At 38.2% G+C, this 23,431-nt stretch overlaps 2 protein-coding genes across 2 annotated transcripts; both read left to right on the top strand.

Annotated features, from left to right (window-relative positions):
- The first annotated feature begins 9,613 nt into the window (after positions 1 to 9,613).
- On the top strand, positions 9,614 to 11,802 carry LOC120739772 (B2 bradykinin receptor-like). The gene is made up of 2 exons (XM_040041659.1): positions 9,614 to 9,780; positions 10,473 to 11,802. Exon 2 carries the CDS (start codon positions 10,505 to 10,507, stop codon positions 11,417 to 11,419), a length of 915 nt encoding a protein of 304 aa, XP_039897593.1. The 5' UTR covers positions 9,614 to 9,780; positions 10,473 to 10,504; the 3' UTR covers positions 11,420 to 11,802.
- A 2,310-nt stretch (positions 11,803 to 14,112) lies between these two features.
- On the top strand, positions 14,113 to 22,449 carry LOC120740293 (B2 bradykinin receptor-like). The gene is made up of 2 exons (XM_040042548.1): positions 14,113 to 14,122; positions 20,141 to 22,449. The coding sequence occupies exon 2, from the start codon at positions 20,169 to 20,171 to the stop codon at positions 21,159 to 21,161; it is 993 nt and encodes a 330-aa protein (XP_039898482.1). The 5' UTR covers positions 14,113 to 14,122; positions 20,141 to 20,168; the 3' UTR covers positions 21,162 to 22,449.
- Positions 22,450 to 23,431: the final 982 nt, after the last annotated feature.

Genomic DNA, 23,431 nt, shown 5'->3' with positions numbered 1-23,431 from the left:
AAGGCTGCAGGTCCTGATGGCATCCCCGGGCGTGTTCTCAGAGCGTGTTCTGGGGAGCTTGCAGGAGTGCTCACAGACATATTCAACCTGTCCTTGGTCCATGCTGTGGTACCGACCTGCTTCAAATCCACCTCCATCGTCCCGATGCCCAAAAACTCCAACCCATCTAGCTTCAATGACTACCGCCCAGTAGCACTCACCCCCATCATCACTAAGTGCTTAGAGCAGCTGGTCCTAGCACACTTCAAATCCTGTCTCCCCCCCACCCTGGACCCCCACCAATTTGCATACCGCCGGAGCACAGAGGATGCAGTCTCCATCGCACTGCACTCTGTCCTCTCACACCTGGACAACAACAACACCTACGCCAGAATGCTGTTTATAGACTTCAGTTCAGCGTTCAATACAATCCTCCCCTCACAACTCATCAGGAAACTGACAGACCTGGGCATCAGTTCCCTCATCTGCAAATGGTTACTGGACTTCCTGACCAACCGCCCCCAACACGTCCGGCTGGATAACCACTGCTCATCTACCATCACAATGAACACCGGTGTACCACAAGGCTGTGTGATGAGCCCTTTCCTCTACTCCCTCTTCACCCACGACTGCAGACCTGCTGATGGTTCCAACACCATCATTAAGTTTGCAGATGACACCACGGTGATTGGCCTCATCAGTGACAACGATGAGGCCGCCTACAGGGAGGAGGTGGATCGTCTGGCTGAGTGGTGCGACAGAAACAACCTGCTGCTTAACACCGGGAAGACTAAGGAGCTCATCGTGGACTACAGGAGGAATGCTGACCCACATCCACCCATCCACATTAAGGGGACGGCTGTGGAGCGTGTGAGCAGCTTCAAGTTCCTGGGAGTCCACATCTCCGAGGATCTCACCTGGACGACCAACTGCTCCAAGCTGGTCAAGAAGGCTCACCAGCGCCTCTTCTTCTTGAGGACTCTGAGGAAGAACCACCTGTCCTCAGACATCCTGGTGAACTTCTATCGTTGCACCATCGAGAGCATCCTGACCAACTGTATAACAGTCTGGTACGGGAACTGCTCTGCCTCGGACCGGAAGGCGTTGCAGAGGGTCGTGAAAACTGCCCAGCGCATCACCGGAGTACCACTTCCTGCCATAAAGGACATCTACAGGAAGCGGTGTCTGAAAGGGGCTGGGAAAATCATCAAAGACCCCAGTCACCCATCACATGGACTCTTCACCCTCCTGCCCTCTGGGAGGCGCTACAGGAGCCTCCGGACTAAGACCACCAGGTACCGGAACAGCTTCTTCCCCACAGCTGTCAGACTCCTGAACTCTGCCTCCTGACATCTGACCCACGTTAACACATGGACTGAACATACACACACCCAGAACCACCTACAAACACACACAATGGACAACCGTACCCTCAAACACACAATAATAACATGGACTGAACCACCACTCACAAACACTAGCACTTTATATAGCCTCTGTAGGAATTATCCACATATCTCACTTTTCTTAACTGCACTACTGTATAGCTCTGTGTAAATAATCATTCTGTACATACGATAATTTTTAATCCTACAACTGTTTATAACTTGCATAGTTCACATTTCTGTATAACTGTATATCTCAGATTTCTGTATAGTTTTTTTTTTTCATAGTTATATCCTGTTCATAGCCTGTACATAGCTTGTACTCACTACAGCCTGTACATACTTATAGTTATAGAATATTCACAACATACTTCATACCGTGTACATTATAACATACCATAATAGACCCATTTCTGTAATATACTTACATATCTATACTATTGCTAATATATATTGTAATATATCTATATCACTAAAGCACTTCTGGATGGATGCAAACTGCATTTCGTTGCCCTGTATCTGTGCATGTGCAATGACAATAAAGTTGAATTCTATTCTATTCTATTCTCAGAGTAAAGTTATCTCTCACTCTTTCTCTCCCTGTGAAAGACAGCAGCTGGGCCTTTAGCTAGCAACACACTGTGCGACACAGCATACAAACAGTTTGTGTGTTCGCTGTGAGTTGAGCTGATAGAATTTAAAATTACCTGCCACTTTATTTGCACATAAGTGAAGTTCTTTTTTAAAGTCAATATTTCGAGATTAAAGTCGAAAATGGATTTTTAGAAAAAGGTCTAAATATGGAGATTACTGTTGCTGTTTCAAGACAAACTGCCATGGCTGCTATACCCTCTAAAAATGCCATGTTTAGTTTGTTAGTGAGACAAACAGATCAACCGTCTTGTGATACATCTTGACTGCACGAGGCTGTGGCCATTGATCACCTTGCATCTGTCCATTACAAACCATTTCCTTTCATGCAAATCTACTCTTGCTGTAAATAATGAATCCTAGAAAATAAAAACTGGCCATGAACGCTTTCTAAACTGATGATAGCCTAAAATAAAGTGAAATACATTGAAAAAAATAATGTTTGTCACTGAAAGATGAATGCTGTGAAGTGCCATATATACCATCATCTAACAAAACTACTGAAAATATAAGCAAAACATCCAACTATCTGATGATCTGATAACAAGCATGCCACAGTTTAGAGAACCAAACACAGGTCTCGCCTATTATAAATATAATTTATACATACATAAATATATAAGTGAGGTGCACCTACACATCACTTTTTAAAGGAGTACCCTCAAACACTGTTATATAGAAATATATTTATCAATATAAATAAATGTTGGCTGTCATCTTAAGTACCAAAGGAACAACTAATCTTCTGGGATCTGCAGCAGAAATTCATTTTTTGCATTTCCAACCATTTTCATGTGCAATGGTGCTCCTGTTTACGAGTGTATATATGTGTGGTGTGCTGTGTGAGCTTCTGGGCTGATAACAGATGGTCTTTCAATGATATCCTATGCAAAGTGTCATCAGCTGTTATCAACACGAATGCATTCTGCAGAAGATACTTCCTTGTTCAGGTTAGCATAGATCACATGTTGCACTGGTGCTTTCCTATGAGAGGAAGAGTAGGGCATTTTACACCAAAACTGGGATGTCTGCTTGTGTGGGGTCTTTACTCTTCACACATTCATCTACAGGAAGGTCAAAATTCACCCTCAGTCAAATGTTACTGAATGCACATTTAATCTCACAAAAGATCCATATCTAATGATGGAGAAGATGCTGATTATTTTTAGTTTTATCATCCCTGTTATCCTTCTGCACAGCATTAGTCAAGTTCTGAGAAACAGTCTAGCAGTTCGTTTAAACACTCAGAGAATTAAGCAGCTGTCATGTTTTGCAGTTTTTCTTGGCTTTTCTTGCGTCTTCTTCTTATAATTGAGCATTTTAGTTTGCTTTTCATTGCTGTTCTTGAGCTTTAGTTTAATTATTATTTTAGGCTGAGCTTTGTTAGTGTTCCTGTGATTATTATTGCATTTCTGGGTTCTGTCAGAAATATCCCCCCTTCTGGCATTATTTTAGTTCCTCTGGTGTTTTACTGTCAAGTCCCCGTCTTAATGTTAGGCTTTGCCCTGTTTTGTTGCTTCATCTTTTTAATTTGGGTCTTTGGCCTCTTGTGGTCTATATTTTTTTACCTTCCCGTTTGTGTCTAGATTCTGCTATGCCTTGTTATCTCCAGCTGTGCTGACTCTTCATGATTACTTTGTGTATGTGTTTAAAGCCTCTGGTGTCCATCTTTCTAGTTCCTAGTGTGTTTTCTCCTCCTGGTGCTATTTGGACTTTCTAAGCCTTTGTTTGGATTTTTTCTTTTAGCATTGAATCAGCTGCAATGAAGCTCACTTTTTTATTTCTTCAAGTCTCCTGTAGTCTGCATTTGGGGCTATGGCTGGGTATCGCCACTGATTTCTACAATCGATTCGATTCTGATTCACAAGCTCCCGAATCAATTTGATCCACGATTCGATTTGATTCGAATCTGAATTTTTTTTGCCTCAGACAGTCAGAAATATTATAATTCTGATCACGTATCGGTACATTTCCATATTTTTATATCGATAAAAACAAAAAGGGCCATTATCTTCAGCTTCATCATTTCTGTTTCCATGATCTCCTTCTGTACTGTCATAATTATTGACACACTGGGAAAAAGAGGGGTGAGACACTCAGAGAATGGAGTAGGAGGCCACCACTTTCATCCTGTGAGTTGTTCATTCTGGCATTCCTGATCTGCTGGGTGCCCATTCTCCCATGAGCAGGATACTAGATGTACTCGACAGAATAAATACTGAGATTCTGCATACTAAGCCTTCTTTAGAAGCCTTCTAAATCCCATTTTCCCATTCAGCCTTGTTTCCAAGAATCCAAGAGTGACGGGAAGAAGGTGAGAGGCGATTCAGTGAATTTTGCCAAAGTGACCAGGATCCAGAGACTTGAGCTAGGAGTGTGTTGAGCAGTGAAGTGGCAGAGAAACTGAAGACACAAGGAAATCAAGATAAGTACAGAGCACAGACGTAAAGATACAGCCTGGTTACCACCATGAGATAGCTGACAGACTGGCACAGAGTAGATGAGTAGATGCCCTGCCCTTAAGTATTGCCTCGTTGATTGTCATCAGCAGGTGAGCAGAACAGGTGAGGAACCAATGCTCTGCCCACAAAGCAGACACAAAGCAGACACAGAAAGACACAGGATGACCACCATGATGGATGATGGATATCCTTGATAGGATCTTCTCAGGCACACAGCTCTGGCTGTAAGCACAGAAGCCCCAACCAGCTGCTGTTTTAAATTGTGTTATTTGAGGAACAGTCAATCGGTGTTTTCCAATAGAGAAACACATTTTTGTCCTCTGTGCAAGATGAATATGTTCCTGTCGTTTGCACATATAATCCAAATGTACAGTTAGGGTGGCCCTGTTGTATTACAGAAGTTTACAACATGTATGACTGCAATAATTGCAGCTTGCATCCATGCTCTAGACAAAGGACAGAGAAGTAAGTAAATAAAAAGTATTCAAAAAGAAAAAACAAAAGAGAAAAAAGTGAGTTCTACTTTGTTTAATTATTGGAAACAAATAGTGTCAGCGACAGTTTTATTACTTCTTATCAAAGAATCTAAATTTTGTTTTCTTCAACTTATTGTATCGAGTATTTATTCAACTCAAGTTCTTTGCAACAATTATGTCTAGGATTATTTAATTACATTAACACAGGGGCAGGCATTTAATATTGAATCAATATCTGCTTTTTATGCATAAAGTGTCATCTTCTGTTTTGAGGTTTTTCATGAATATTTTGGAGATTAATTAAAATCTCTGCTCTTCATTTTTGAAAGGTAGTTTTGTTTATAGTTTTGTTAGGTGTGGTATTATATCCCTGTGATTCTTCTATACATTTATTGTAATTTGCAAGGCTTATTTTGTACTTATCTTAGCGTCTTTTACCTTATAATATAAACACACCTTGAGGTGACTGTTTTTGTGATTTGGCACCATTCAAATAAAATTTGAAGGCTGAATATTATCTTCTAATTGTGTGTATTCTGTATAATTTATTATATATGCTTGTTAATTGAGACCTTACTTCTTAGCTTTTGTTACTGGTGACTTTCAGGCTGCATTTAGCTTCTTCCCTTTTCTCGTATCTAGTTGTCTCTGTCATTATGTCTCCTCGTGTCGTGCTCAGTCTGTCTTATCGCACCATTTTGGTTTGTATGTATTCTGGTTTGTCTGCTCCCTTTCATCAGTTCCTGTCTTTACTTTTAAAGTTTCTGTTTCTGACCATGTTGTTTAGTTTTACTTGCTTTCTCTGCCCTTTCCTATTTCCTGACTTACCTCAGCTCTGTTCTGTTCCCCACCTGTTTCACCTCCGTTCATCACATTTTGTGTACATGTTGTCTCTGACTTTCTTTGTTGGATCATCAGTATTATGGTGTTCATACAGCAGAGTAAGTCCCGTATTGGTATTTTAATCGATAACCACAGCGTCTAACATGTTGGCATTAAGTTAATAAATGGAAAATTTTCTCTGTCCATAATAGGGTCATTTTTGTTAATAAAATCAACCCAGAGAAAAAAATGTTTAGAAGTAACTAAGTACGTCATTGAAGAGTCAAGGAAGTGGTCATAGACTGGGTGTGATGTCTCTCTTATCTGAAATCACTTGACTATCAGTTTAGTTTCTTCTTTAAATTAAGCAGTTCAGAAAGAAGACTGTAGCAGAAGGTACTGAGAGAGTGTAGCTGGCTGTTTGTTCTTTTTCCATCAGGAGCACAGACTAATTTGCCTGCAAGGTATGTATATACTTAATTTGGCTTGGAATTTACTTTCTTATGTCTTTACCTTTAGTTGGAATATTTGCAAGGTCTAAATCACTGTCCATCGGGAACAGTGTTTTTGACCTTTTGGCATTATCTGTTTAAAAAAGGGAATTTCTCCAGTTTAACAGCTGCACGGGTTTTGGAAGCAGTGATGTTTTTAGGTGTACTGTAACGTGTCGACAAGTAGACGGCAGATTAACTGATTTTGTCTCAGCATGTTTGTCTCAGCATGTTTGTCTCAGCATGTTTGTCTCAGCATGTTTTGTGTTTTGATCAAATTCAGCCTCATGCAGTAACAACGTTTATAGTAATGTATTTAACACAAATGAAAATGTATTTAATAAAGACTGCCCCCCAAAACATATAATAAATTCACATTTAAATTGTTTTAAACTGTCTGTAAAAGTGAGGATGGAAATACTAAACTTGTGAACTTGTTTTACGTAGCTGGTGCTGTGGTGATGACTCTATGATGCTGGAAAGCACGCTCAGCTCTAAATATGATGTAAAATGTGCATTGGTTATGCATGTTTTCTAATATGATGATGGTCTTTAAAACTGAATCAAATACTATCAATCAATCCATTTTTCTTCTGCTTATCCAATTCAAGTCGCTCGGGGTCTGAAGCCGGGTAGTTACATATCAGTCTTATTCAGAATTAGGTGTATCTATGTTTTCTGTCATCATAACAAATTATGTTAAAACAATGCCAGTTAACAAGATATTTATGTTTTCTATTTTGGTATCCTATATTTCACTCCAGCATCCCTGCCAACTTAATTCCTGACACTGAAGATGACTGGAAACCAAAGCAACGCAAGTGAAGAGCATTGTCCCACCATTTTTAACAACAACACGTTAATCTTCCGTATTTCTCCATTTTATGTCATCTGCCTTCTTGCAATCATCTTTAATGCGTTTGTGCTGATGGTTTTCTGCCTCCACAAGAAGGCCTGCACTGTGACTGAGATCTACTTGAGCAACTTGACTGGAACTCAGCTTCTTCTGATGTGCTGTTTGCCCTTCTGGGCTGATGATGCAAGATTAAGCATTGACTGGCCTTTCAGTGAAAGCCTGTGCATGCTGGTACAAGCTGTTGGGGAAATGGATTTCTTTTGCAGTATCTACTTTCTTGTTCTGGCTATCTTAGATTGTTATGTGGCACTGGTGCACCCACTTTTCCACGAGTTGATGAGCAGGCCATTTTATGCCAAACTGGGATGTCTGTTTGTGTGGAGTTTTGGTTTGGTCTTTGCTTTGCCCCGTATTCATCTACAGTAAGGTAAAATTGAACCCACAGTCAAATACTACTGAATGTATAGTCGACTCCACTTCACAAAATCAATATCTGCTGTATGACGTGAGAGACATAATATTCAGCTTTATCATCCCTGTTGTCATTATTTTGTTCTGTTCTGTCAGAATTATTACAATTCTGAGAAAAAAGCGAATGGGGTTTTTAAAACCACAGAGAACAGAGCAGAAGACCACGACTCTCATCCTGGCAGTTGCACTGTCATGCCTGATCTGCAGGGTGATATTCTGCGTGAAAATATTTGTGTTCAAAAACACTGACATTCAGAAATGTCACATACTGCTGGAAATCATCGATTTGGTCTCTTCCTACTTAGGCTTCTTTGACACTTTCCTTAACCCCATTCTCTACATCATCATTGGAAAAAGCTTCCGGAACAGGACAAAGGAATTCTTCAAGCAGTGAAAAAAGCCTTAAAGGTAGAATAATTAAACTGGCAATTATTCATCCAAGCATTAGGAGCCTTTGTGTTCATATATATATTCTTACATTGGCAGCATAATGTGTGATCTTAGAGAGAAGATGCTATAGCAGCTTCCATAACTTAAAAAACTTATTTTGCTAGAAGGGTTTTAAACTAAGTTGTCTGTTTGGGTTTTTGATTTGTTTTTCATTATTATATGATTGTGTTTCTGCCACTGACTCATATCATCCAAATAGGATTATTAGGGTTGTGGCTATCATACTAGGTGACTTACCTGGGAGCAGAGTGTGTAAATCTATGTGTAACCTGCATAAAGCTGACAGCTACCCTCTGGGCAAATGTCTTCTTAAAATTTATTTTTCTAAATTCTTGTACATGCAAATAGTGTTTGGTAATTCTGCAGCTACTGTATTAATACTTGTTGTCAATGAATAAAAAAATTAATTTCTACTCGCCGTGTGACTTATTTATTCAAACAAATCACAACATAATTATGCTGTGTAAGAAAAATTGTGACGGTTTAATAAATCACATCATACATTTATGTATTTAACTCAAAGAACATATGAACAGAAAATATAAACATATAATAATCGTGTATTTTCTGTTTCTCATATGGATCACCCCATCTCAAATCAACGTGGGCCTTCTGCTCGACCATATCTGAATTGAATAAAAATGTTATGACTCAAAGTTTCAAAATATATAATGAACTTAAATGATTGCTGTGAATTTCTAGCCTTATATATCAAATTCATTTCTTTCTTTTGTTTTTTATTTGTTTTTGTTTTTTTGCCTGTCCCATTTGGTTCTTTAGCCGTCAGAATTGTTGTCTGAAGACCAACAAGGATACCCAATGGATTTATTTTGCCAAATGGATCATCGTGGCATTGCCGTATTGGTCCATTTGATCGACCTTTGTTTTTATTATTTATTTTATTTTATTTTCAGTTGTTACAGACGGGACAGACATGAGTGAGGGATAGGAAAGGGAGAAAGAAAGAGAGGAAGGAAAAGAAAAACAGAAGGGAAGAGGGACAGTGAGAAAGGGAAAAAAAAATCTCCTGGATCACCTGTTGAGAGAGAAAGAATAGAAAACAAGCAAAAAAACCAAAGCAACATACTAAACACAACACCATCGCATTAATCTAGCTAAGTGTAAACAGCAGTAAATACTAAATATTGAATGTTGTTATGCAGCACGCAGGACAGACAGCGCACAATGTGCTTTGAAGTAGCATATCAAATTCATTTCAAGATACTGACTATATTTTTAAAATGGTGCACTGGGAGACATCCAGGCATTTTTGTCATGTTTCAACACAAATATCTTAAAAAACACCTGTTAAAGGTGAAAGCCTGAAAGTTTTTCCAGGTCTTTCCTGCAGTCAAAATGAATCAGGATCTGTAGTTTGGAATAGACATGTCGTTAAAAGTATCCTGTGTATTTTAATCGATAACCACAGCGTCTAACATGTTGGCATTAAGTTAATAAATGGAAAATTTTCTCAGTCCATAATAGGGTCATTTTTGTTTATAAAATCAACCCAGAGAAAAAAATGTTTAGAAGTAACTAAGGACTTCAGTGAAGAGTAAAGGAAGTGGTCATAGACTGGGTGTGATGTCTCTCTTATCTGAAATCACTTGACTATCAGTTTAGTTTCTTCTTTAAATTAAGCATTTCAGAAAGAAGACTGTAGCAGAAGGTACTGAGAGAGTGTAGCTGGCTGTTTGTTCTTTTCCCATCAGGAGCACAGACTAATTTGCCTGCAAGGTATGTAAACGCTTAATTTGGCTTGGAATTTACTTTCTTATGTCTTTACCTTTAGTTGGAATATTTGCAAGGTCTAAATCACTGTCCATCAGGAACAGTGTTTTTGACCTTTTGGCACTATCTGTATAAAAAAGGAAATTTCTTCAGTTTAACAGCTGCACAGGTTTTGGAAGCAGTGATGTTTTTAGGTGTACAGTAACGTGTCGACAAGTAGACGGCAGATTAACTGATTTTGTCTCAGCATGTTTTGTGTTTTGATCAAATTCAGCCTCATGCAGTAACAACGTTTATAGGAATGTATTTAGCACAAACGAAAATGTATTTAATACAGACTTCCCCCAAAAAGCATAATAAAACTTGTGAACTTGTTTTATGTAGCTGGTGTTGTGACGATGACTCTATGATGCTGGAAAGCACGCTCAGCTCTAAATATGATTTAAATTGTGCATTGGTTATGCATGTTTTCTAATATGATGATGGTCTTTAAAATTGAATCAAATACTATCAACCTATCCATTTTCTTCTCCTATTCCAATTCAGGTCACTCAGGGTCTGAAGCCTGTTAGTTATATAACAGTCTTATTCAGAATTGCATCTCTATATTTTCTGTCATCATAACAAATTATGTTAGAACAATACCAGTTAAAATTATATTTATGTTTTCTATTTTGGTATCCTTTATTTCACTCCAGCATCCCTGCCAACTTAATTCCTGACACTGAAGATGTCCGGAAACCAAAGCAACACAAGTGAAGACCATTGTGATTACATCTTTGTTGACAACAATAACATAATCATCGCTGTGGCTCCGGTTTATGTCATCAGTGTGCTTGGATTCATCTTTAATGCGTTTGTGCTGATGGTTTTCTGCCTCCACAAGAAGGCCTGCACTGTGACTGAGATCTACTTGAGCAACTTGACTGGAACTCAGCTTCTTCTGGTGTGCTGTTTGCCCTTCTGGGTTGATGATGCAAGAGCCAACTATGACTGGCCTTTTAGTGAAAGCCTGTGCAAGCTGATACCAGCTGTTATAAGAATGAGTACATGTTGCAATATTTACTTTCTTGTTCTGGCTATCTTAGATTGTTATGTGGCACTGGTGCACCCACTTTTCCACGAGTTGATGAGCAGGCCATTTTATGCCAAACTGGGATGTCTGTTTGTGTGGAGTTTTGGTTTGGTCTTTGCTCTCCCCATATTCATCATCATTAAGTTAGAATTCAACCCTCAGTCAAATACAACTGAATGTACACTCGACTCCACTTCACTAGATCAATATCTGCTGTATGAGGTGAGAGACATAATATTCAACTTTATCATCCCTGTTGTCATTATTTCGTTCTGCGCTGTCAGAATTATTCAAATTCTGAGAAAAAGGCTAATGGGGGTTTTAAAACCTGAGAGAACAGAGCAGAAGACCACGACTCTCATCCTGGCAGTTGTACTGTCATACCTTATCTGCTGGGTGCCAGTCCACGTGGCATCGTTACTAGTGTTGCCGAAATGTCACATCATACTTGTAATCATCCAAGAGGTCTCCATGTACTTACTCTTCTTCAACAGTGTCCTTATCCCCATTCTCCACGTCATTATTGGGAAAAGCTTCCAGAACAGGACAAAGGAATTCTTCAAGCAGTGAAAAAAGCCTTAAAGTTTGAAAAATTAAACTGGCAATTATTCATCCAAGCATTAGGAGCCTTTGTGTTCATATATATATTCTTACATTGGCGGCATAAGGTGTGATCTTAGAGAGAAGACGCTATAGCAGCTTCCATAACTTAAAAAACTTATTTTGCTAGAAGGGTTTTAAACTAAGTTGTCTGTTTGGGTTTTTGATTTGTTTTTCATTATTATATGATTGTGTTTCTGCCACTGACTCATATCATCCAAATAGGATTATTAGGGTTGTGGCTATCATACTAGGTGACTTACCTGGGAGCAGAGTGTGTAAATCTATGTGTAACCTGCATAAAGCTGACAGCTACCATCTGAGCAACTGACAGGCACCACTGGTTTGGTTTGGTTTGGTTTTTTGTTTTGTTTTGTTTTGTTTTTTTGCAGTTGTTTTGCAGTTTCTGGTAATTCTGCAGCTACAGAACTAATCTTCTGGGATTTGCATCAGAAATTCATTTTTTGCATTTGCAATTATTTTCATGTGCAGTGGTGCTCCTGTTTACGAGTGTATATATGTGTGGTGTGCTGTGCGAGCTTCTGGGCTGATAACAGATGGTCTTTCAATGATATCCTATGCAAAGTGTCATCAGCTGTTATCAACACGAATACATTCTGCAGAATATACTTCCTTGTTCAGGTTAGCATAGATCATTGTGTTGCACTAGGGCTGCTCGATTATTGCAAAAATGATAATCATGATTATTTTCACTGAAATTGAGATCTCGATTATTTGACGATATTTATTTAACAATAACAATGTATTGAATAATGACTTTAAAGATTATCAAAAAATAATATAAAATACTGTGCAAATACTGATAACAGTGCAAATGTTTGCAATATAAGAAATAAATGAAAAATACTAAAATCTGCTTGGTTTTAGCAGATATTCTTTTCAGCGTTTGCAGCCATTTTCATGTGCAGTTGTGCTCCTGTTTACAAGTGTGGTGATCACGCTGTGGGCAGGGACACAGCTGAACCTAGGTAACCTATGATCCACCGACCTATGATCCTGTGCCTACAGCTTTTTGTGCCACTGACTAAAACTAGATAATGAAAAGTTTTGTTATCCCAGCAAAAACAAGCATCACTACATAACTACACTATCAAATCACAGAGCTTGGATTTTGCCACTGCTTTCTAAAAATTATTATTTTGATTCAGCCTCTTTGGGAACTAATTGAAATATGAGCATTTTGAGTACACTTTTTTTGTAAAACCTTGGTGGGCAAAAATTAAAACATCAGTGTTACCCAATGGACGTGCATCTCTGCATCTCCAGAGTAACAACATAGTAACGACAATATGCCAGAAAAGAGACACTTAAAATGATATCTTTTCTGGTTTTTTGTTTAGAATCCCGTCCAAATTTGGCTCTGTGACAATATCTGGAAACCAAAACAACACAAATGACGAAGTCATTGCACTCCTGATATAATTAGCTTTGTGTAAGCCGTGAGACCAGTTTTCCCGTGCTTCACTCGCGTACATCAGTTTGAAGAGGAAAAAGAACTCCACGGGACTCCGATGTGAAAAGATGTAACAAAAAAATTATTCCACAGTTTGCATCTTACAGGAGTGGTCAGGTTTAACTTATCCTCAACAAAATAACCTACTACGGTAGGAAAACCGTGTGGCTCTGTTCTACCCTGCTGCCGCGTATAGCTTATGCCGTGTTAACTCTTTTTCTCTCTCCCCCCTCCCGCACCGCATGCGCTAACCTGCATACATCCGTGATGCCCGGATTTTACTATAAACACGAGTCTTTTAAGGCACATGTATTCATGGTACTACGTAACCAAACCAACAGAGCAATAAAATAATTTTAGTTCCACCATAAACATGCATTTACTTCCAAAATTATTACCGTAATTACACAAACAAGCTTAACAACAGCGAAATATAAATACTAAAACATATGAACTATCTTAACTTGGCTCCCACAAGCTTGTTGACGGTGATGTTGGCGGTTTCCAGTGTACATGCTGGTCATCAGTGTGCTTGGAATCATCTTTAAGGGTTTTTTGTTGGGGTTTTTGCATTTTTGCTAATGGTATTCTGTGTAAGAAATGGCTATGACTGGCCTTTCAGTGAAATCCTACACATGTAGTCATCAGCTGTTATCTGCATGAATGCGTTCTGCAGCATCTAAGTCCTCATTTTCCTTAGCATAGATCCTTAGGTGGCACTGGTGCACAGACTTCGCCAGGAGCGGAAGAGTAGCCTACTGGGGTCTTGACTTGATCATTGCTCATTGAAGTTACAATTTCTCAGTTAGAGAGAACATTAAAAATAAAAGAGAAATGTACCATATTATTCAAGCTCTTAAAAAAGCAGGCCAGTTTAACTGTTTAAAAATTGAGAAGTCCACCACCAACCTGGCATTTCTCCTGGTGTTCCTAATCCACTGCCATTTCACATGAGCAGGATACTAGATTTACTCCAAGACATTCACATTCTCGAGTGTCACATTGTGCAGGTCATCTTCTAACTCATCCTTCTTCTACTGTGTCCTTAACTCCGTTCTCTATGTTAGTGTAGGAAAACCCTTCCAGAAAAGAGCTGAGGTACTCATCCACCAATGAAATAAATAAAACATCCAACTTTATGTCCTCACACGCACACACTGAATTGCAGTATTGAGATATTTTAAGTTAAGACGTGTGCTGTGATGATTTTAAACAATGAATGGGGGATTAAGTATGAGCAAAAAGTACCTAAGATTTGGAAACATGCTGTCATTGTTCCAGTTGCTAAGGGCAGTTCACCTAAGGTACTGAATGATTTTGGGCCTGTGGCTCTGACTTGAGAAGATGATTAAGAAGGAGATTTTAATGCATGTTGAACACCATCTTGACCCCTTCCAGTTCGCCTATAGAGCAGGGAGAGATGTGAAGGATGCTGTTCTCACACTCCTGCATTTCTTGAATAATCATTTCAAGGCCCCTCACACCCATGCAAGATTATTATTTGCTGACTTTTCATCGGCATTCAACACAATTGAACCCTTCTTACTTGCTCACAGACTTTACAGTCATTTTAGGCTTTGCGCTAGTCTGATTGGCTGGCTGACAGACTTTCTGACCAATTGGTCACAATGAGAGTGAATCATGTATTTTCTGACGTGCTCTCCTCCTCTACTGGATCTCCCCAGGGTTGCTGCCTCTCACCCCTTCTGTTCATTCTAAACACAAATGAGTGTTGCAGTAATTTCTCAAACAGACACATCCTGAAGTTTGCTGATGACAAAGTGATCGTCAGTCTTCTTGTGGGGGACGAGTCAGGCCATGGGAAGTTTGTAGATGATTTTGTGGATTGGTGTGATGAGTCCTTCCTTTCACTAAAGACATGATTACTAATTTTAGGAAGTCCTTTTATAGCTCTTCACCTACTATCATTAAGGCTGCTGATATTGGGATTGTGGACAGTTATAAATATTTAGGTGTGATACTTGACCATAAATTGTGTTTTGAATCTCATGCTGATGCCACTACTAAAAAAGTTCAACAAAGACTGTTCTTTTTAAGGAAAATTATATCCTTTAATGTCTCATCTGAGATGTTCTCTTTGTTTTATAAGTTTAATTGAATCTGTGATGTCTTTTCGTATCGCTGTAACCTGAAAGTGAAGAATAAGAATCGGTTGGGACTTCTGGTAAGAACTGCTCGTAAAATTTCAGGGCGCTGGCAAGATGGACTTTTGGCCATTTACAACAAAAATGTGCTTAGGAAGGCTCTTTCTAGTGTTAATTGCTTGAACATCCACTTCACAGTGAGTTTGAGTTGTTGCCTTCTGGCCACTGCTTTAGAGTACCTTTGAGGAAGACCAAAGACTCCAGGTTTCTTTTATCCCTACTGCATCCCATCTCCTTAATGGCAAATAACCGTCCTGTGACTTTCTATTACTATTATTGTCATTATTATTTTATATTATTGTTTTGTTTACGTTGATGTTGCATGCTGCTTAACTAAACTAATTTCCCCTTGTGGTACAATAAAGAATTTGAATTGAATTGAATTGAATTGAAAGCATTTGATAAAATATCATTTAAAAATACCTCAGTGATCCTGTTACACGGGTTCTAATGAAACACTGTCAGGGTGCACGCCATCAAAGGCTTCATGAGTTACTAAACCACTCAGTATATCTGCAAGTCCATCAGTGTCTTATATGACATCTCTAACTTTTTTTTAATAGCATCAAAGAAACACTAATAGAAAATCAGTGTAATGTAAATATATTACATATCATAAGCCTAATTTAATCTCATGCAGGCCAAATAACAAAGGTACTGTTAATTGTACAGCTTCATAAATACCAATAATTTTGGACTTAATCAAATTTACATAGTTGTTCATAGTCAATGTACTTACAATATTTAAAAGTATTTTCTCTTTCATGTTGAAACTATAGGAAAGCTGATGAAATGCCGACAACCAGGTTTCGCTTTGTTGGCTTTTTTTTAAGCAAAAAAAAAATATATCATCACCTGAAATAAAGGTAGATTTAAGTTACTGCATTTGGATTTGTTTCTCTGCAAATATGACAGTATGTAAAGAAATGAAAGTTTAAATATGTAGAAATTTCAAACAAGAAGCAAGGGATGGTGCAGAGTTATCTTATGTATAAGGCCCGAGTTCTGCACCACTATAAATAAAGACAGAGTCAGACAGAGTGTGAGAGAGTTCAACACACACCCCCATCTCTGATCCCACAGTTTCTTTGAAAACATAAATACCTTGTAAATTGTCAGCAGCAGCATGTTTAAAGACAACTTTGGAACTCTTGTGGACACGTCAATGATTTCTGAGGAAATACTACAAAAATAAATAGTGCAAACTGCTACACTGTTGAGGCTCAAAAGTGCCAAAATTAAATGAATATTATTAAATGAATAAATAGATCATTATGTCATGTGCCATTAATTATTTAAAATAGTAAATGATGCATCATTAATTACACGTCTTTAAATGTGTGATTGATTAATTAATTTCGTTTATGTAAAAACACATTTAATTTGTTTCATTTGGTGGTTAGCAGGATCTGTTGTTTGTGCTTTCAGTCACTGCTTACTAAGCAGAAAAACTGCAAAAAGCTGTTAATGAATGCAGATGAAAGTGATAATGACCAAACCATTGTCACATGAGGGACGCCAAATGAGCAGCGTAAAGTGGTCGTTAAACTGAGTCAGGAGCCAAAGTGATATATAAAGTAGTAGACATCAAAAACACCAGGAAAATTAGAAGTAAGACATAATTATCTGTAGGGACAAGGTCAGTCATCAGATCAGGCAAAATTACAGGCCAAAAGTTGACAAGCACATTGACTGAGGACAATAAGATTGTCCTTGGACTTATTTCTGGTGTGCCGACAGCTATTAGAGCTGAGCAGACCAAAGAAAATATAGCAGTCTCTATGGTAACCAAGGCACAGCGCTTAAAGACAAGAGGAAATAGAGATTAATGTGACAGTTTAGCTGTAATGCTAAAGTGTGTGTGGGGGGGGCAAAAGCAATGTTTTCAAAGGGTATATGAGCTATGCACTTAGACATTATACATCCCCAGAGGTTTTAAGGGCCAAAATTATATTAATGGCACATTGCTGCTGTGTGTAAAGGAAAACAAAGTTCAAGTGCTAGTACTGTGGAGGACAGCGCATCTCAGATTACTGTGGCTGTGAGGCATGTACTGCAGCAGTGGTGGAAAAAAAGAATCAGTGAAAAGAGCGTCCATGCAGTCACACTTAATGAGATCAACATTTAACTATACAGCTTATATGTCAGCATCACATTGAAAACTGTTTAAAGCTACTGGAAACTTCTCCACTGGCAGCTGTATTGGATATTGGATAAATGCTACTTAAAATTGGGAATTAAGTTTCCGCTTACATATTGGTTCAAAGTCGAGGGGCATAACGAGAAGAAAAGGCAATCTTGCTGTAGTGCTGGGAGTGTTGTAAAATTTACTTTATGAGTTTTGGATGGGTTTCAAAAGTAACAGGAAAGTCCAATCATTCTTCTGTTAAGTCCATAGCAACTGAGATGGTTTAAAGAACCTGAACTGGTTCTGGTTGCACAGTGTCATTCCTCAGCTCCACAAATGAAAAAAATTTGAATACACATGGTGTAGCTATAATATAACATTTATGGGGGGGGGTAAAGTTATTATCGGAAAGTTTATCAGCACTTCAAGGTTCAAGGTTACTTTATTTTCATTTAGATGTTTCCTTATGTACATGACAATGTAGCAGCACAGTAGGGCAGAATAGTGCTGGTGGAATTAATGAGGTATGAAGTTCACCAGTCTTACAGTCTTCTTGAGAAGAAGCTGCAATTGAACCTTGTTGTTTTGGTCTTGATAATCCACCTCCTGCCAAAACCCACATGGTAAGATGATTTATGGGTTTCTTCAATGGAAATGATTGTGGTACGAGTATATATATATATATATATATATATATATATATATATATATATATATATATATACACACACACACACACACACACATATACATATAATTTCCGTTGAATTAATGACAAAATTATTTGCTGAAATGTTTATTTATTTCATTCCGGCACGTTAGGCCCTCCGTACCACAACGGTACTTAAACAGAGAAAGGGGAGGGATTGACCGAAGTGTGTGGCAGCAGCGCGAGCCATCTGTTTACTTTCCCCTCGAAGTCAGCGACAGCCACAGTCAGTAGCACAAGGTGTTGGATGTGTATAGTTGATTTTTTGGACGCTTTCTTTTTTACCTAGAGGACAGACTCTTGCGTACAAGGTATGAACAAACTTGTTTTTTACTTTTCTGTCTGTGTTTTTTTTTTTTTTTCTTTCTCTCTTTCTTTTTTTTTTTTTTTTACCTTTTTTCTTCTGCAGTTTAAGGTTAATTAAATCATAACTACAACTTAACAGTGTGCATAATGATTTATAATGAAAAGTGTTTTCTGCTTTATATCATAACTTGTGACAAATAACAAAGTTTTGAGTTAATATTCTGGCTGTGCAGGTTATGAACTCTGTCAGGTGTAACTGCAGATTCTTAACTGGATTTGTCTCAACACGTTTAGCGTTTTGAGAACCTTTAACCAAAACGAGTAAGTACGATTAAACATTTAGACTAATACAAACACACACACATGATGACGAGTTTTTGTTTTTTGCCACTTTGTTTTGTTTTTAAGCGTTCATGCATTTCAGTTAAAATTGTTTTAAAGCTGCTGAGAAAACATACAGAAACTGTGGATGCCCCGCAGTTTCTGTATACAGTGGAGGCGACATGCAGAAAAAATGTTGTTGGATTGGTGCTGATAACCGTTAATCATCCTTTTGTGCAATTGCTTTTCATATTATGCAGCGTTAAGTGACAGATATGGAAAAGTTCTGCATTCAATGTGGTTTCTGTTTTGCTGAACCGCAGTAAGTTCAAAATGTGAATACCTTTGGGTTGTTATCGTTTATGTGCAAAAACAAATACAAAAAAATACTACATAGGCGTGGGGAAGAGGGGGGTGTTAGAATTAAGTACTTTTAATACAAAAAAAAGTTTTAAAAGCAACAAAAACAAAGTTCAGCAACCCTTTAGAGAATTGAGTGTTTGAGTTATTGTTGGTGTTGATGTTACTCAAGATATCAATTATCTGTCATTAACACCAGATTTTCATAGAAAATCAATTTTCTATGAAAGATTGAGTTTTTTTTATTTTTTGAGGAGGGTTTTTTTTTGTTTGTTTGTGTGTTTGTTTACTATTTTAAATGTCTAGGCAAGGGGAACAATCAGTTGGTTTTTATTTATTTAGCACCAGTTTGCACAAACTGTTCCCTTAAGGTCTTTATAGTGAAAGATGAAGACTATGATAGAGAAAAACCTGACACGCATACAAGTCCCTGGGGGGAAACACTTCTTTGAGACAGGAAGAGGCCTTTGGCAAACCCCGATTCAGGAAGGGCTAGCCATCTTTACTGTGAATAGTTGGGAGACGAGTGGAAAAAGAAGAGAAACAAGTGGTTCATGGGTAAGCAAAGGAAAACACAAACTATGGTAGAAAGTAGATAAAAGTTTATGAGAAATAGAAGGAAAATACGTTGTGCGTCATAGTAAGTTGTCTAATTGTAGCCTAGAGCAACTTCAGTGTTAGGCTTGGCAGTACAGTGGTGCAGTGGTATCCTCTGCTGCTTCAAAGTACAAAGCTGTTGGGTTCAAATCCAGTCGGGGACCTTTTGCATAGTGTTTCTATCCTCTCACTGGGTACTCTGGGTTCCTCCCACACTCCCTGAATTGAATAAGTGATGGCAAAAAAGTATGAATGGTTTGCCGTCACCTGAACCAACCCTAATCGCAAGGGGTTTTTTTTTTTTGTTTTGTTTTGATTTTTTTTAAAGAGAGGCTTTAATCCTAATCACAAAACTAAGAAAATTAACTCTTGTCATTGTTTTTTAATTTTAGTAAGGGTTTAGAGATGGTGAGAAAAGTTCATTAAAAAAAAAAAAAAGATTTTCTTTCAGGAGTCACCAAAACAGGTTCTGTGCCTGAACTTGCCACAGTGTTTATTTATTAGGAACGAAATGGAAATACAGCAACAGCTTTTGCATTATGAGTTTTGATGACAATGAAGTATATCGCTGTGTTCCATATAACATAGCATTTCATAATGTTTTACCTGTGTTGCTGTCCTCTCTCTGCAGCATCCGTTCCAACTCTTACTCTGTCAAGATGTCTGGAGACCAAAGTAACACAAGTGAAAACCATTGTATTCCTGAAGACAACAGCTTGATCTTCACTCTGGTTCCACCCTACATCCTGGTCATCAGCGTGCTTGGAATCATCTTTAATGTGTTTGTGCTGATGGTTTTCTGCCTCCACAAGAAGGCCTGCACTGTGGCTGAGATATACCTCAGCAACCTGGCTGGAGCTGACCTTGCTCTGGTGTGCTGTTTGCCCTTCTGGGCTGAATATACAAGAAAGGGATTTGACTGGCCTTTCAGTGAAAGCCTGTGCAAAGTGACATCAGCTGTTATCTACATGAATGCGTTCTGCAGTATTTACTTCCTTGTTATGGTTAGCATAGATCGTTATGTGGCACTGGTGCACCCGCTTTCCCATGAGAGGATACGCCGGCCGTTTTATGCCAAACTGGGATGTCTGTTTGTGTGGGGTCTTGGCTTGGTCTTTGCTCTCCCCATATTCATCTGCAGGAAGTTAGAATTCAACTCTCAGTTAAATCTTACTCACTGTTCACTTAACTTAACTTTTCCAGAGCAATATCTGGCATCTGAGGTGACAACCATAACATTCAGCTTCATCGTCCCTGTTATCATTATTTTGTTCTGCACTGTCAAAATTATTCAAACTCTGAGAAAGAGGCTAATGGAGGTTTTAAACATTCAGAAAATGGATCAGAAGGCCACCACTCTCATCCTGGCAGTTCTCCTGGCATTCCTGATCTGCTGGGTGCCATTCCACCTGACAAAGATACTAGATGTGCTCCAAGACACTGGCATTCTGAAATGCCACATCACACTGACCATCGTCCAACAGATCTCTACGTACTTTGCCTTCTTCAACAGTGTCCTTAACCCCATTCTCTACGTCTTAGTAGGGAAAACTTTCCAGAAACGAGCAAAGGAACTCTTCATGTTGTGGAACAAGACTCAAACAGCATCTTTCAGCCGACTGTCCACACGCCTGACAAGTTTTAAATTGTGATCATAGCTTAAAGTGATATGCGGGACTGCGATCTTTTGGATGTGTGCTGTGATGGTTTACCCAGTTAAATGGACAATTATTTACTCAGGCAAGGAGAAAAATGTTGTTTTTGTAATCTGAATGTTTGTTGTTTTTTGTTTAACATTGTGCATGCATTACTTTTTCTTCAGAAAGGGATACTTAGCCATAACATGTTTATTTCCTAGAGGTGATACTGAAAGGCTGTCAGTCTGACTCTGCTTGATGTAGTGAAGTCTGAGCGTTCTTTGACCGTTTCTCCAGTTGGAACATAACTCCTGGCTTTGGCTAAGAGAAAGTAGCATGCAGAAGACAGGTGGCATGGAGGAAAGGCTAAAGATAACAAGCAAGTCGTCTGAAATGTGATTCATGCAACACTCCTGAAGTTAAAGAATGAAAATACACTGTTAGAAAAAAAGTCACAATAGGACCTTTTTATTGTCTTGGGCTTTGTTCCATGTTTCGTCAGACTCTGACAGAGGAGTGAATAACAGGAGACATTACCTCATACCTCAAACAAGTTTTGTTTTACCAACCGTCCATGAACCCGTATCTGTTTAGATGTCACATTTTGAAAAATATAATTATAAAACTATAATTGAAAATAATTACATTTAAGGCCATATTTGAGCTTTCGTTTGTGCTAAATTTCAATGAAGTTAAAATTCAATGGCAAGTAAGGGTGTGGTTGTTCTTCAAAACCAGTGATCCAGTATAGCTTTCTCTTGACATCCTGTTGACATTCGTAGCATGACAGGATATGAGGCTCAAATTTCAAATGTGCCATTCTGCTGCTCATCCTCTAATTGATATCTATTAGACACAATTTCAGATTTAATGCCATAATAACCCTGCTTCATAATTGAATAGCATTCCCACCTTTATTTTATATTGCACATGTGATAAACACAAGCTGAGATAATGAAACAAATATGCAAAAGAGATGGCAGCAGTTTAACAGTGTTTATACTATTAACATAATATTTGCATAGTTAGATTTTCCACTTCACTTGTGTGCATGGTTATGTAGTTGGAGTGCTCTGTACTGTGGCATGATGCAGATTTACTGCTACCAACTTGGATTGTTTCAGTGATGAACTTAAAAAAGTTCAAAGAGGGATTTTTTTTTCTTTGCATTATATTAAAGTATTGTGCTTCTATTCCCATTGCATCAAAAAGAAACTCTGCGTGGATATACGTAAGGGTTTTAACCTCCTAAGACCTGAACTCTTTCATGGCATGCATTTTTAATTTCTCTTTGGGCTGATTGGGACCTGATGATTGTAAAAAAACAAAAAGAATTATGTGATTTTTTTTTTTTTGACCTGATTTTCATTTCTAAGAAAAATGAGATCCACATATGAGGACATTCGCTTTAAATTTTGATAGAACAGTAGCAGTATGTCTTCACCAGTGGATATTGGGCCCTTGTAGAGAGAAAAAAAAACGTAGTATTGTGGTCTGGACAACCCTAAAATGTGATGTCCACATATGTGGATGCCAGGTCCTAGGAGGTTAAATTTACAGTTTAAATACAATTAACAATGCTTTAAGTAGTTTATTTATGGTTTAAAATCACAGATCACTGCTGGACACTGAAATGCATACCTCTTTTTCACAGCACTTTTAATGTAACACTCAATATTAATCACTTGTAGACAATAAATTAATAAAACGTTCCAGACTTTTGTTGTCCCCTGTGGTGTGGTTCTTTGTTATTTTTAATGCTTCTTTAAGCTGTCCATCACGAGTCTTACACTTTTTAAAAACAAGTCTGTATCCTCTATACTTCAGGTTCAGTGAGCTGCTAAAAGTAGCTGTTCTCAATCTGTGGCATGAGCCCCCCCTGGTGGGCCAGTGACCCACTACAAGTGAGGATGTGGACAAAAAGTATGGAATTAAAGTTTGAGTAGGAAAAATTAACATTTTGCAGATTTATAAGCGGTCTGCAGTTACTTTATATCTGTGCAATGTCAAATTCTATTAGAAACCACCAAAACATTTTAAATAAAATGCACTTCCTAAATTTTACAACAGTTAAATGTCTGTGTTGCACTACATGGGACATTTAATAGAGCAGACACTGGACAGCAGCAACTCCAACAAGCCTTTATTTGGTAAGCAGGAACCAGCTCTCTATGCAAGATATGTGGTTAGTGGGCTGTCTATGCCTGCTTTGTCTCAAGAGTGCACATTGCAATATCCAGAGGTGGGAAGTAACGAAGAACAAAATATTTCGTTACTGTACTTAA

Source organism: Simochromis diagramma, unplaced genomic scaffold (genome assembly GCF_900408965.1).
Source record: "Simochromis diagramma unplaced genomic scaffold, fSimDia1.1 OVJJ01000304.1, whole genome shotgun sequence".
Classification (NCBI taxonomy): Eukaryota; Metazoa; Chordata; class Actinopteri; order Cichliformes; family Cichlidae; genus Simochromis; species Simochromis diagramma.
Note: the sequence above shows the minus strand (reverse complement) of the source record. Positions and strands in the feature narration are given on the sequence as shown.